Below are 16,172 nucleotides of genomic sequence, written 5' to 3' on the forward strand. Positions count from 1 at the left end.
CTGCTGATTTCATAGTCCTAGAGACTGGGAAGTGCATGGATGAATCCATCATCCTTGGCAGACCCTTTCTAGCCACAGCAAAGGCTGTGATTGATGTGGACAGAGGAGAATTGATCATTCAAGTGAATGAAGAATCCTTTGTGTTTAAGGCTCAAGGATATCCCTCTGTTACCATGGAGAGGAAGCATGAAGAGCTCCCCTCAAAACAGAGTCAAACAGAGCCCCCACAGTCAAACTCTAAGTTTGGTGTTGGGAGGCCACAACCAAATTCTAAGTTTGGTGTTGAACCCTCACATTCAAACTCTAAGTTTGGTGTTGGGAGGTTCCAACATTGCTCTGAACATCTGTAAGGCTCCATGAGAGCCCACTGTCAAGCTACTGACATTAAAGAAGCGCTTGTTGGGAGGCAACCCAATGTTATATTTATCTATTTTCCTTTGTTATTTTAGGTTTTCTATAGGTTGATGATCATGGGAAGTCATAAAATCAATTGAAAAAACAAAAACAGAAGGAAAAATAGCACACCCTGGAGGAAAACCTTGCTGGCGTTTGAACGCCAGCAAGGGCAGCAAATGGGCGTTTAACGCCCAGTCTGCCACCATTCTGGGCGTTTAACGCCAGAAAGGGGTACCAGACTGGCATTTAACGCCAGGAATGGGCATCAAGCTGGCGTTAAATGCCAGAAATGGGTACCAGCCCGGTGTTTAACGCCAGGATTGCCAGAAAGAGCAATTTTGCTCGCCATTTGGTGCAGGGATGAATTATCCTTGACACCTCAGGATTTGTGGACCCCACAGGATCCCCACCTACCCCACCACTCTCTCTCTTTTTCACCCATTCACCAATCACCTCAATACCTCTTCCCCAAAAACCCCTCACCTATCAAATCCCACCATTCTTTTCACCACTCACATCCATCCTTCATAAAATCCCACCTACCTTACCATTCAAATTCAAACCACTTTCCCTCCCAAACCCACCCATACATGACCGAACCCTACCCCTCTCTCCACCCCTATATAAACCCATCTTGACCACCTCATTTTCACACAACCTAAACACTACTTCTTCCCCTTGGCCGAACCACAAAGCCCCTCTCCATCTCCTCTATTTCTTCTTCTTCTACTCTCTTCTTTCTTCTTTTGCTCGAGGACGAGCAAACCTTCTAAGGTTGGTGTGGTAAAAGCATTGCTTTTTATTGTTTTATAACCATTTATGGCATCTAAGGCCGGAGAAATCTCTAGAAAGAGGAAAGGGAAGGCAAAAGCTTCCACCTCCGAGTTATGGGAGATGGAGAGATTCATCTCAAGGGTGCATCAAGACCACTTCTATGAAGTTGTGGCCATGAAGAAGGTGATCCCCGAGGTCCCTTTCAAACTCAAAAAGAGTGAATATCCGGAAAATGTAAGGTTGGCATTCAACTTGCCCATGATGCAAGGAGATGAACACCCTTACACTAGAAGGGTCAACTTTAATCAAAGGTTGGACCAAGTCCTCATAGACATTTGTGAAGAGGGCGCTCAATGGAAGAGAGATTCAAGAGGGAAGCCGGTTCAACTGAGAAGGGATGACCTCAAGCCCGTGACTAGGGGATGGTTGGAGCTTATCCAACGCTCAATCATTCCCACTAGCAACCTGTCCGAAGTTACTATAGACCGGGCTATCATGATTCATAGCATCATGATTGGAGAAGAAGTAGAAGTTCATGAGGTTATAGCCCAAGAACTTTATAAGGTGGCAGACAAGTCCTCTACCTTGGCAAGGTTAGCATTTCCTCATCTCATTTGTCACCTCTGTTATTCAGTTAGAATTGACATAGAGGGAGACATCCTCATTGATGAGGACAAGCCCATCACTAAGAAAAGGATGGAGCAAATAAGAGATCCCACTCATCATGAAATCCCTGAGATGCCTCAAGGGATGCACTTTCCTCCACAAAACTACTGGGATCAAATCAACACCTCCCTAGGAGAATTGAGTTTCAACATGGGACAACTAAGGGTGGAGCACCAAGAACATTCCATCCTCCTCCATGAAATTAGAGAAGATCAAAGAATCATGAGAGAGGAGCAACAAAGGCAAGGAAGAGACATTGAGGAGCTCAAGCACTCCATAAGATCTTCAAGAGGAAGAACAAGCCGCCATCACTAAGGTGGACCCGTTCTTTAATTTCCTTGTTCTTTATTTTTCTGTTTTTCGAATTTTCATGCTTACGTTTATCTATGTTTGTGTCTTATGATCATTAGTGTCTTAGTGTCTATGCCTTAAAGTTATGAATGTCCTATGAATCCATCACCTTTCTTAAATGAAAAATGTTCTTAATTAAAAAAGAGAAGAATTGCATGAATTTTGAATTTTATAACAGATTAATTATTTTGATGTGGTGGCAATACTTTAACTTCTGAATGTATGCTTGAACAGTGCATATGTCTTTTGAATTTGTTGTTCATGAATGTTGGCTCTTGAAAGAATGATGAAAAAAGGAGACATGTTACTGAGGATCTGAAAAATCATAAAAATGATTCTTGAAGCAAGAAAAAACAGTGAATACAAAAAAAACGAAAAAAAGGGGGAAGGAAAAAGAAAAAAAATAAAAAAAATAAAATAAATAAATAAAGTCGTGATCCAAGGCAAAAAGAGTGTGCTTAATAACCATGGATACCTCTAATTGGGGACTCTAGCAAAGCTGAGTCACAATCTGAAAAGGTTCACCCAGTTATGTGTCTATGGCATGTATGTATCCGGTGGTAATACTGGAAGACAGAGTGCTTTGGGCCACGGCCAAGACTCATAAAGTAGCTGTGTTCAAGAATCATCATACTTAACTAGGAGAATCAATAACACTATCTGGATTCTGAGTTCCTATAGAAGCCAATCATTCTGAATTTCAAAGGATAGAGTGAGATGCCAAAACTATTCAGAGGCAAAAAGCTAAAAGCACCGCTCATCTAATTAATACTGATCTTCATAGATGTTTTTGGAATTCATTGCATATTCTCTTCTCTTTATCTTATTTGATTTTCAGTTGCTTGGGGACAAGCAACAATTTAAGTTTGGTGTTGTGATGAGCGGATAATTTATACGCTTTTTGGCATTGTTTTTAGTATGTTTTTAGTATGTTTTAGTTAGTTTTTATTATATTTTTATTAGTTTTTAGTTAAAATTCACTTTTTTGGAATTTACTATGAGTTTGTGTGTTTTTCTGTGATTTCAGGTATTTTCTGGTTGAAATTGAGGGACCTGAGCAAAAATCTGATTCAGAGGCTGAAAAATGACTGCAGATGCTATTGGATTTTGACCTCCCTGCACTTGAAGTGGATTTTCTGGAGCTACAGAAGCTCAATTGGCGCGCTCTCAATTGCGTTAGAAAGTAGACATTCTGGGCTTTCCAGCAATGTATAATAGTCCATACTTTGCCTGAGATTTAATGGCCCAAACAGGCGTTCCAAGTCAGCTCAAGAATTCTGGCGTAAAACGCCAGAACTGGCACAAGAATGGGAGTTAAACGCCCAAACTGGCACAAAAGCTGGCGTTTAACTCCAAGAAAAGTCTCTACACATGAAAGCTTCAATGCTCAGCCCAAGCACACACCAAGTGGGCCAGGAAGTGGATTTTTATGTAATTTACTCATCTTTGTAAACCCTAAGCTACTAGTTATCTACAAATAGGACCTTTTACTATTGTATTTTAATCTTTTGATCACTTTAGATCTTAGGATCATCTTTGGACGTCTAGTTCTTAGATTATGGAGGCTGACCATTCGGCCATGCCTAGACCTTGTTCTTATGTATTTTCAACGGTGGAGTTTCTACACACCATAGATTAAAGTGTGGAGCTCTGCTGTACCTCGAGTATTAATGCAATTACTATTGTTCTTCTATTCAATTCAGCTTATTCTTGTTCTAAGATATCACTTGTTCCTCAACTTGATGAATGTGATGATCCGTGACACTCATCATCATTCTCACCTATGAACGTGTGCCTGACAACCACCTCCGTTCTACCTTAGATTGAGTGGATATCTCTTGGATCCCTTAATCGGAATCTTCGTGGTATAAGCTAGAATTGATGGTGGCATTCAAGAGAATCCGGAAGGTCTAAACCTTGTCTGTGGTATTCTGAATAGGATTCAAAGATTGAATGACTGTGACGAGCTTCAAACTCCTGAAGGCTGGGCGTTAGTGACAGACGCAAAAGAATCACTAGATTCTATTCCAACCTGATTGAGAACCGACAGATGATTAGCCGTGCTGTGACAGAGCACGTTGAACATTTTCACTGAGAGGACGGGATTGTAGCCACTGACAACGGTGATGCCCAACATACAGCTTGCCATGGAAAGGAGTAAGGAGGATTGGATGAAGACAGTAGGAAAGCAGAGAGACGGAAGGGACAAAGAATCTCCATACGCTTTTGTGAAATTCTCACCAATGAATTACATAAGTATCTCTATCTTTATTTTATGCTTTATTCATAAATCATCCATAACCATTTGAATCTGCCTGACTGAGATTTACAAGATGACCATAGCTTGCTTCATACCAACAATCTCCGTGGGATCGACCCTTACTCGCGTAAGGTTTATTACTTGGACGTCCCAGTACACTTGCTGGTTAGTTGTGCGAAGTTGTGATAAAGAGTTGAGATTGCAATTGAGCGTACCATGTTGATGGCGCCATTGATGATCACAATTTCGTGCACCAATATCCTACAAGACGGACTTTTTATGAGTTTCTTAACCGATTTGGTGTTCTTGTCCTTAAAGTTCTGGATGGAAAGTATATATATACACAAAGTGCAAGAATGCCTTTTTTTGTGTTATATTCCTATGATATCTAGAAAGTTACTTTACTATGTCATCTATGACTTTAACTCCTATATCTTGCTTTGTTACATTTTTTCTTACTATTTTTTGTATTGTTCTACTTTTTCTTATTAGCTATGATGACAAGTTGCTTGCCAAATGATACTGGATAAGATGGGTATGAAAGGCTATTAGGTGATTCGGTATTTCCTATAACTTAATTTGCTGATGAGGGTATGTCAGGGAGGGTCAATTTGAGAAACTAGAATCTAGGAGCCAAGCCTGATTTTGTTTTATTTAGTGGAATTAAATCCCCAAAGCACATGGTATTCTACGTACATATACTGACTCTTAATTATTCCTGATGCACAAATGGTAGTCAGTTCACCACCAAGCATATGCAGCAATAATGATTTATCTGATTTGAAGAGAAAATAGCTATGATATTGATGTGTTCAGACTTAAGAGTATCCAAATTTCTTAAAAAGGCTTATAATAGGTTTTTTTTAGACAACCTTGGAATATTTAAAGCAGAATATATTAGGCATATCACTTTTATAATAATATGTAGAAGTAGCAACCCAGTGGCACAAACATAATTTGCCTATTTTGCAAACTTAAATGATAGTATTTGTTGTGTTACTTGTTTGTATTTTTCTAAATTTCAAATGAATATTAAACTTTTGAAAAGTGGCTATAATTTTTATGCCAAAAGTAATACCTATTGCATCTAAGAAATCTATCTATATGAATGGATCTTATAAACTACGAAGTCATACAGCTTTTTGATGATTTACCAGATAGGCAAGACAAAAAATTTTCTAAGAGCTGGTCAAATGACTGAGTTGGATGCAAGAAGAGCAGATGTTCTTGGAAATCCAACTAGAGTCCTTCAAAGGCAAATACATACACATATTGCATGCAAGGAATCCAAAGAGTTGCGTATTGCGAGGTACCCTGTATTCTCTCTAAATATACTTGTTTAGTAGTTCATAACCTTAATTAGTCCCTTGTAAGTACAAGCTTTTTTCCTTAGTAGATGTTATATAGACACATCCCTTGTATGGTTCATTTATCTTTCAGTACTGATACTAGATTGGCAAACTTTAAGATGTCTCCTTTATGCTAATCTTCCTAATAATTAGAACCTTAATGGTGGAAAATAATTATATGTCTAGCTTTTCGAAAGTAAATTTCTTTTTCATTATGGGTTGGCTATGTTAAGTTTTTATTCTTGAATTTTATATTCATCTAGTTCTTTTCAATGATAAATAGGAATATTGGCCCGAAAGCTCTATAAGCAGTTACGTCGTGAAGCAGTAGCTCTGAAAATAGAAAAGAACTTCAAAGGATACATTGCTAGAAAACCTTTCTTAAGTGTACGATCGTCTACAATAATAATATGGACAGGTTTAAGGGCTATGAAGGCTCGTGACGAATTTAGATTTAGAAAGCAAACAAAGGCTTCAATTCATATTTAGGTTCTATTTTTTATATTCATACTTTATAGGTTATAGACTTTCAGTTAAGAAAATGGAAAGATGCAATTCCTACTTACTTATTTGCCCTGCTATAATGATCTTTTTGTCAATATCTTCAGGCTAATTTGTGTTGTCAAATTGCATTTTCATATTATAAAAATACTTGTGGAGAACCTGGGTACCTGGCTAGGAATTGTGCAAAATAATTTGCTAGGTATTCAGCTAGAACTCAGTAACAAAGACGAGTGTTTTCTATTACTGTAAGATCTGAGAAATTTACTTGCCAATTATATAATTAAAATTGAGCTAAGAGTGTTTAATATGTCGGGTCTGGAGTGCGAAAATATGATTATTTATGAAAAAATATGTACTGGCATTATAATTAACTTACACGCTTAGGTCTGTCTAGTATTGCGTATGAGAGAAATAAAAATATAAAAATGACAAAAAAATTTAAAATACAAACTGTAACATATATCTTTAAATATTGGTCCTAGGAAGGGCCAACGAGCAAAAGGATAAAAATGCTCCTCATTTAAGGATTCAAGGACGTGACTCCATCCCTTATTTCACACACTTTGGAAAAATAAGAGGGAGAGCTCAAGATTGAGAGAGGAGAAAAGGAAACTCCAAAACAAATACTATTTACTTTTACTTTCAAATTCACTTTTCTCATAAATTGAAGCTCCGATCGATGACCCGTTTGTAGTTATGCGTCGCTCTCATCTCCCTCTACGTTACTATATAATTTTTGCAGTGAGTAATCTCCAGACTCTACCCTATTTCTCTATTCTTCTCAGTTTTTGCATTTTCGATAGTGTGGGTATTGAAAATTGTGATTTTGATGCTTTAGGAGAAGCTCAAACTCAAATTCTAGTGAGATTTTAACTCATGTTCATGTAAAATAAGGTAAAGAGACTCTTTCCCTCTACTTTCTTTTAAATTTTGTGAAACCTTAGTATGAACCTTGTGTAATTTGAATGAAAATTAGATTGGATAGAATTGATTGAAGCTTGGATTAGTCAGGAATTGATTGAGGCTTGGATTGGCCAGAGAGAAAAACTCAAGAGGTTGGAACCGTTGTCAACTAAGGTACGGGTTTTGGTTTCGAATAATCATTATGTAATACTATGTAAAATCCTAAGATATTTGACATTAAGATATTGTTGAATTAATGTTGATGATGGTTTAATGTTTTTGCCTTGCTTAGATTTGTGAAATTGGGATGATATTATTGTTAAGTTAAATTGCCTAGATTATTAAAAATGAGAATTGTGATGGTTATTTGACAATTCATTACAATTGAGATTGGTGGTGGTTAATTGTCTAGATTGTTAAGAATGAATTTTGATGAATGTGATATTGGATGATGTTGTAGGTTGAATGAAAATGGTCAGAGACCTTGATTGATTGAGTTTCTAATGCTTGGAATACATTGATGTGTTCTGGTTCAATTGTTGAAATTGAAATTCTTATAACGAATATGTGAAATTAAATTTGGGGTGGTTATTTATCCATTGTTTGGAAAATTTTATGAGGATAAGTTTAAGAATGAGATGAGATTAGGATTTGAGTGAGCTATGTAATGAGGAGTTAGGTGGAAACAATAGTAAACTTGATGAGAAATAGAATTAGGTTTTAATTTGGCTAAGTTGGCATAAAATGGATGCACATTGGTGTAAAATTGGGAATTTGTTCAAATGGTGCAGAAAAATCTGTACTATGTCAGATTTTTAGCTGAACTTTGAAGCACTATAACTTGGTGTTTGGAACTTGAAAATGAATGAAATTTGTGATGAAATAAAATTGGGGATGTCTAATTTAATTTCGTTAAAGAACGATGTCAAAATGAGTTTTGGAGAGAAAGTTATGATCTTTTGAATTTTGGTAGTCTCAAAACGAGATTTTTTTTTAGACTAGTGTTGGGTTCCACACGTACGCACGATGCCTGAATATGCACCATTCCCTTGAATATTACGAAATATTGAATTTGAATTGTTAAGCCTTTTCGGCAAGCCTGTACCCCTCTATAACCTGCATATGGAGTCAAATAACCATTTTAAAAGCTTTGAATATGTTGGAGGTGGGCATAATGAATTTTATTAAATCATTCTCCAATAAAAGACTTGTTAAATGAGTTATAAATGTTATGGAGATGGTGGTTTGTCCCATCTACTGTGAGGATGGTGGCTTTGTCCCGCTCAGAGATAGACAAGTAAGGTTGAGGATTCCCTCTCTTATGTTGCGGTAGACAAGAGGGGTTGATGATTCCCTTTCATATTGTATCGGGGAGGGGGAGATTGGATAGAAGGTTGAGGATTTCCTTCGGTTCAATTCCCAACTGTGGTTAGGTTGAGGATTTTCTTTTTTGTTGTATCACAATCTATCTGATCGTTAAGTGTGGTCGGGCATTATATCCCGGATAGCATTGCCTCCAGGAGAAGGTAATAGAGCACTCTTCCTACGAGACCAGTTTATATATGCATGAGATATTGCTCCTCTTGGGGATGTACAACAGAAAGAGTTGATGACATGTCATCTTAAGTTGTTTTTAGGGTTCTTTTTCATTTGTTTTTTTAAGTTTTCTTAGATTTTTAAGCAAATTTCTTATGTTTAGTGGATTCTCATAACTAATAAAAAATTTAAAGTTGTGTTAGTATTATTGTGTTTTCAAGGTTTTTGGCCGAATCAAGGATTAAAAGCTTTTTGACAAGAAAACACACATACAGTTCAAGGACGGTTTAACCGTTTAACCGAGTCCAAACTAGACACCCAAGTATTCAAACAAGGATGCCCGATGGTCCTCCTCAGCTTAACATGGACGCTCGACAGCAGCACATGCAAGCCCGGTGTCCCCTTCATGTGATCATGCACGCTTGGCATGCCTTCCTTCTTAACACACACGCCCGACTTCTCTCAACACAAGCCCGGCGTCCAAGCTTTCTGGAAGTTGCAATTGGGCCTACGCCCATATTCAAGGATGCAAGCCCGGTGTGCCTCAAGCTCAACTCCTAGGATTCAATTCTTCACCACTTAACAAGGCCCAAATTCAATTATCAAATCATTAGAAGCCTTAAATCACATCCGAAGATTAAAGATTCAAGAGATTGGTTATCATTAATTCCTTCTAGAAAGATAAAGATTTGGTTGTTAGTATTTGTTTCTAGATTGGATTTGAATTATAGTCTTGATTTGAATTTGAAAGTAGGAAGCTAACTATCTTATCTTTCTGAAAGATAAAGATTAAGGTTAGTTTTGAATTTAAAACTTAAGACATAAATAAGTGAACCTTGTTCACAGAGAGGAGAATATCGACGGGAAGATCACACTCTCATAATTAGGATTAGTTTCTTTATCATGAGTCACTAAACCTCTCCGTTGGAGGTTAGGAGCTCTGTTTGGTTTAAGGTTTAATAATGTAAGTGTTTTCTTTATTTTAATTCATACTTCTTTAATTTTTCAAGATTGAGTTTTGTTCTTCATCAATAAGGGTTAAAACTATTGGAAAATATTTTAATCTATCTTGGATTCTAATTTTATATTTGGGAAAATGAATTTCAGAATTAGCTTAAAACTCATCTCACAATCTTCATTTATCTAGCTCTAGTTCGAATACGTGAGATATAATTTGGCTAGTGATAGTTCTTGAAGGTTGTGTAGCTTAAGAATCGAAACTGTTCTTCACATCTTCTCTCAATTAGTTGACCAAGGGATTGGTGATTAATTGAGTTTAGAGAAATTAAATCACCAAGGGATTGAGGTTTAGCTATAAATAATTTCCTGTGAAAAGATTTTTGCATGAATTAAATAAGAAAGTATAAACATTGTTCTTCCAAGAATCAAACATCTTTGAAGCCTTCAACATTATTATCTATTGATTTCTTTTCAACTTCAAGAATTCTCCCAATTCTCTTCTTCTCTGTTTCATCTTTTATTCAAGATCCACAATCCAATTTCTAAGGTTTAATCGATCTAATTAGATATTTAACTAGACGTTGCTTGCATCAATCCGTTAATCATTGTGAGAACAATATGCACTCACCGTGGTATTACTTGAACGATCCGGTACACTTGTCGGTATCCGTGAGCTTTAATTTTTGCTCATCAAGATTTTTGGCGCCATTGCCAGGGATTAATTGAGATTGATAACATATGTCCGATTAAATCCTAACTTAGATCTTATTTTATTTTCTGTTCCTTTCTTTTCTTGTATTTTCATTATTTTGTTCAGATTCTTTCTTCCTTTTTTCCTTATTCTTGTATTCCACAAGGTACGTTTAATCTTTTGTGTGTTTTTGCATGCAAGGAGAAGAGGAAGAGAGAATGACAGTAGATAACGAAAGTTTGATCCGATTAAGGAAGGACATCACTTCCTTCTCCCAAAAAGAAAGTGAATCATTCCCTGAAACATGAGAAAGGTATAAAAAACTGCTCGGAGGATGTTCACATCATGACCTACCCGAATGGCTTCTGATCCAATTCTTTTATGATAGAATTTCTCAAACCTCAAGAACTACTATTGATTCATTTGTTGGAGGTTCATTACAAAAAAGAACAGCCAAAGAGGCATTGGTAGTGATAGAGCATGGCTCTAGCGGAAGGTGCCATGAAACAATCCCATTCCCGACCTAGAAGACTCAACATCAAGCTAGTGACATTAAAGAAGCACTTTTTGGAAGGCAACCCAACCATGGTTAGTTTTAGTTTTTCTTTTCTTTTCACTTACATTGCATCCTTAGTTACATTCTTTTTCAGGCATGCATCGTCAATTATTTCACGTTACCTTTTTAATTTCAAGAAAAAAGGGAGAGGAGTGAATGCCCGACAGACATGTCCACAAGCCCGACGTCCCTTCCACTTGGGGCTTGCATGCCCGGAGGACATGCTCTATAAGCCCGACATCTCTATGCATGGTAAAAAGGCACGCTCGGCGGCTACCCATGGAAGCCCGGCAGCAAAGCATAACTCATAGGCCACGCTCGTCAGCTATATAAAGAACCCCGACGTATGGCATAGGAACACTCCCAAGGAGCAAAACAAGCCTTGAACGCCCGACACATCACTCCCCTACTTTTCAAAAATTAAGTTTGAATTTCAATAGTTTCATGCATATTTATAGTTTTTTATTTCTTTTTATTATCTTGTAATTGAGTTGTCACCATAAAAGAGATTTATTACCATGCATGCACGACACATCACTTCAATTACTCATCTAGCATGCATGTGTTTATCTTTCATAAGCTCTGCTCTTGTCAAATTTCACATGCACTCACATGCATTCATAATTTCAAGAGTTGAAACTTTGGCATGTAGCTCTTGATTTGTTGATTTTCTCTGCATAGCATGCACACCACATACTCCACTTCATATTTCTCTATAAATACATGCATAAGCCATCACTCACTCCACACATTACACACTCTTCTTCTTCTATATTTTATTCTCAACTCGTATCCAAAATCTTAATTTTGGTGTCGGACATCCTTTTGTGGTTTGAATTATCATTCATAGATGTCTTTGTTCAAGAAGAGAAAGGGTAAGAAATCAGCCACGCCATCATATGATACTCACTGGTTCCGTTCCCTACTTCATCAAGAACATTACAATCAATGGTTGATAAACAAAGCAATCAACCTACAAGTAAAGTTTGATTTGAAACCAGAAGAATATTTGGAGATTTCAAATGAAATAGAAAAAAGAAAATGGAAGATCTTGGCTAATATCCCGAACTAATGGGAGCCACTTTAATCCAAAAATTCTATGTCAATGCATGAAAAACAACTGAAAATGTAGCTTAAGAACCTCTGTTTAAGAGCTACGTAAGGGGTAAAAATATTGATTTTGGTTCCAAAAATGTCTGAAGAGTCCTCCGCATCCCTCACCAACCTCACAATTTGGGGGATGACTATTATGACTATGGGATGAGGCTGATCGGAGACAAAAGGTTAAGAGAAGTTCTCCAAGACATTTGTGTTTCGGGAACACAGTAGAAGTTGAGTGTAAGTAGAGAGCCACTCCTACTAAAAAGAACTCAACTAATCCCTGTTGCTAAAGGATGGTTGGATTTCATTCAACATAATATAGTTCCAACCTTCAACCAATAGAAAGGGTTGTCCTTATCCACTCCATCATGAGGGAAGAAGAAGTAAGAGTAGAGGAACTCATCCCGTATTATATAAGCTTCTTTGCGGAGAATGGGGGCAACATGGATAAAGCTCGGATTTCTAGAAATCATCCACCGGTTGTGCCAAGCGGCCGGAGTATCTATTGAAGAGGACATTTCCGTCAGGCTCAAAAGGCCCATCACCAAGGCGGTGATGGAAAGGGCCGCAAGACGGTACATCCGTGGGACCAATTGGGAGAACCATAATAGCATCTTCTCCCTCCTCCTCAATCACAAAAAATTCCTCTTTCTCCTCCTCCAGAATTTCAAGCAGGGCTGAGTCAATCTCAAGCAAAAGAGGTTGATATGCAACAATTCGATAGAGAATTCTAACAATTTCAATTGGATACCCAACAACGTCACAAGGAAATAAGGTTTAAACTCAACTATCTCTGCATGACCATACATGATGCACATTCACAACTCATGTCATATCTAGAAGCTTGAGATAGAGAAAAATAATACGAGAGGGAAGAAAAAGCTGAAAAAAAAAAGATAGGAAGAGCTTCAGAGACAACAAATGTGGCGTGCCTGAACAGCGGAGGTAACAGTTAAAATTGAAGATGAGGAGAGTGATGAGGATAAGTGAGTGGTTTTTGATGAACTCTCGTTTCTAGTGATGGTTAGTTGTTTTTTTTTCCTTTTGTTATTTCTTTTTCCTTCGTTTTCGTTTTTCTGTTTTTTTTTTTGTTTTCTTTTCCTTTTTCTTACATACATAACATAGTTTGATTACTTTTTTTTCTTTTATGTTTGTACCTCCAGTGATTATCCTTGTAATAGAGGATATCTTAATGAAAAGAATTGAATAATAACTTCAAAATGAAAGTGGCGGTATTCAAGAACATGTGGTTACATTTGATGAACTTAAAATATTTTGAATTTTGAGGAAACGAAAGAATAATATTCACAAACAGAGATTTAAAGAAGTATTATGAAAATTCGACCATCAATTTCTTAAAGAAGTGAAGAAAAAAATTCTAGAAAGATCAAAGAAATCAAAAGTTATGAGGCATTGAGCACTAATGATTAGGGCCCAATTATGTGCTTGTGATGTTTGTGTTTTAAGGAAAGACTTGGGCAAGTAAATCCGAAGAGCGCTTTATCACCTGATAACTTGGGCCAACTGGACCGAAATTATTGATTGAAAGCCTGCTTAAAAAGCCACCTTAAGACAAAACATTAAGAAGTCCAAAGAGACTTTGGGCATCGATGTCCGAACCAATAAAATCCCTAGTTATGTGTTAGCCCAAAGACTCTCGCTTGTGTTAAGACACCAGAGACTAGGAGCTTTTAGAGTTGCTAGGCTAGTTTAGTGGCAATAATGATAATTGCCATTATAATATATACTAATAATGGTAAATATATAATTGCTGCAAAAACATAACTTAAATTAAGAAATTAGTGGCCATTATGTTATTGTCACTAAAAGTTTGTTATTAAAACATATTTCTCTTGTAGTGAGTGTATTATTTAAGAGTATTATTAAAATGTTAGGATTTAGAATAAATAGTAAATTTTTAAGTTTTTTTTGCTGTACAAAATAGAGTTAAATTTCAAAGTGGTCCATAAAGTTAATAGTTATTCAAATTTGTCCTCAAAGTTGCACTTTCCATCTATCACTTACTATCGGAAAGTTGAGTTGGACTGATTCCTGTCACGTTAGTTCTGCAACGACTAACTAATATGGCAAAAAAAAATTATTTTTGCAATTTAGTCCCTTTCCCCTTTTTTAAAACCTTAATTCCCAAATTATCTTTAAATTGTATTTAAACCTAAATCATTATCAGCATCAAGAAGCACTCCTTGTTTCTTTCTCATTTTCCTGTTCTCAACTATATCTTCTTTGCTACAGTCTTCACTCTCGTAGTCTCCTTTCCATGTGTTGGTCTATTTACAATGCTTCATTGCCTTTGAATTCAAAAGTAGTCTGTTTGATGAGCTACTTAAATTCTTTATATTTTTCTTTGGAAAAACTACCATTTGTACCCATAAATTTTGCGAATGCTGATAAAAGTACCTATCAAACAAGAAAACTAACGTTGTACCCATAAAAGATGGGTTCCGTGTGACAATAGTACCCAAACCGTGATTTTTCGTTGATTTTTTAATAAAATTCCCAAATTATCCCTTCTATCTTCTTTCCCAAATTTCAAATTTCATAACCATCATCCTTCGTCTTCCTCCTCTGCTACTGCCAGCCACCAGGCATGATCTCTTTGGCGCTTGGGAACATTAGCAGCAAGAAGCTGTTGTTGTTGGATAGAGGCGAGTTGCTACTGCCTCTCGCGGCGCTTGGAAGCGGGAACCCAAGTGCTCTTCACATGGGTTTGGCAATCGAAGCCACGGCTCTTGCAGCATGTCCTCCACCTCATGTGAGGGCAATCCTTCTTCGCCTGATTTTCGCAGTCCTGGCAGCTAATCCCACCTGCTTTATTTCCTGCTCCACTTGCTGCTCCGCTCTCTACAACCGACGCCGTCACCAGGAAGGCTGATCTCGAGGGTGACTGATCGTCAGACACGGTGGTTGGACCCACTCCTAGAGCAGCCGCAGAGTTGTAAAGATCTTGGTAAAAGAGAGGCCTTGCTTGAGGTATGAGGTCGTGTTCCAGTTGGGGATGATGATGATGATGGTTCCACAGCTCCAAGCCACCTCGGTACAAGGAAACGTCTTCATTCTTGTACCAGTAAAAGGTGTCGGAGGGAGGAAACGTTTTCATGCCTGGTGGCTGGCAGCAGCAGAAGAGGAAGACGAAGGATGAGGATTGTGAAATTTAGAATTTGGGAAAGAAGATAGAAGGGGTAATTTGGGAATTTTATTAAAAAGTCAACGAAAAATCATGGTTTGGGTACTATTGTCAAACTCATATTTCATAGTTACAACGTTAGTTTTTTTGTTTGAAGTATACTTTTGTCAGCGTTCGCAAAATTCATGAGTACAAATGGTAGTTTTTCCTTTTTCTTTTATCTTATAAGTCATGTAGTTTACCAGGTATTCCTAAAATATCCTATAAAAATCAACTTACTAAATCATTTATTTTTCTTTCATGGCTGCTTTAACTTGAATTTCTCCTTCTTTTTTTTTTTTGCTTTTTTTTCTTATTGGGTAGTATCCTTTAGAGAAAAAGATTGAGTAAACGTTTAATAATAATAATAATAATAATAATAATAATAATAATAATAATAGCAAAGGTACATGAATAGCTTGACAACCCAAAGAGTCTTACTTTTAGAAAATTGTTGAATTATTATAAAATATAAGAACAAAAGCTAATCACATTAATGATACTGCTACTTTACACAGTCTCATTTTTAATTTAGTGCAAAACAATTGAGCATAAATCTAATTCTCCAAACAAATCTAAATTATTCAGTGCCATTAAAAGATATACACAATTGCTAGAATATTTTACTGGCACCAAGTAAGGGAATTTTTCCTAAAATTTTGTCTCAACAAGTATTGGTAATATAATTGCTAGAAATAATACTTTTAAACTCGTAAACAGAAACAACTTGCTAAGATTTGTCTGAGTCACTTCAATCAGAACGAGCATTTAGATTCAATTCGCCCATAGCATCATTAGCAATTATCTATATATCAGCCATATCAAAAAGTTGAAGTTATCAGAAACAAAACTTTCATTTGATATATACCTCTCAAACACATTTTTTTCTTCCTTGTATATGTAATTTTTATCATGCATAACAACATGAAATCCAAATTAGT

The 16,172-nt window shown here is 36.7% G+C and overlaps 1 protein-coding gene across 1 annotated transcript; it reads right to left on the reverse strand.

Moving 5' to 3' along the window:
- Positions 1-14,721: 14,721 nt before the first annotated feature.
- LOC130957463 (protein SHI RELATED SEQUENCE 1-like) lies at positions 14,722-15,165 on the reverse strand. The gene has a single exon (XM_057884321.1). The coding sequence runs from the start codon at positions 15,163-15,165 to the stop codon at positions 14,722-14,724; it is 444 nt and encodes a 147-aa protein (XP_057740304.1).
- Between the last annotated feature and the right edge of the window lie 1,007 nt (positions 15,166-16,172).

This window comes from Arachis stenosperma, chromosome 10 (assembly GCF_014773155.1).
Source record: "Arachis stenosperma cultivar V10309 chromosome 10, arast.V10309.gnm1.PFL2, whole genome shotgun sequence".
NCBI lineage: Eukaryota > Viridiplantae > Streptophyta > Magnoliopsida > Fabales > Fabaceae > Arachis > Arachis stenosperma.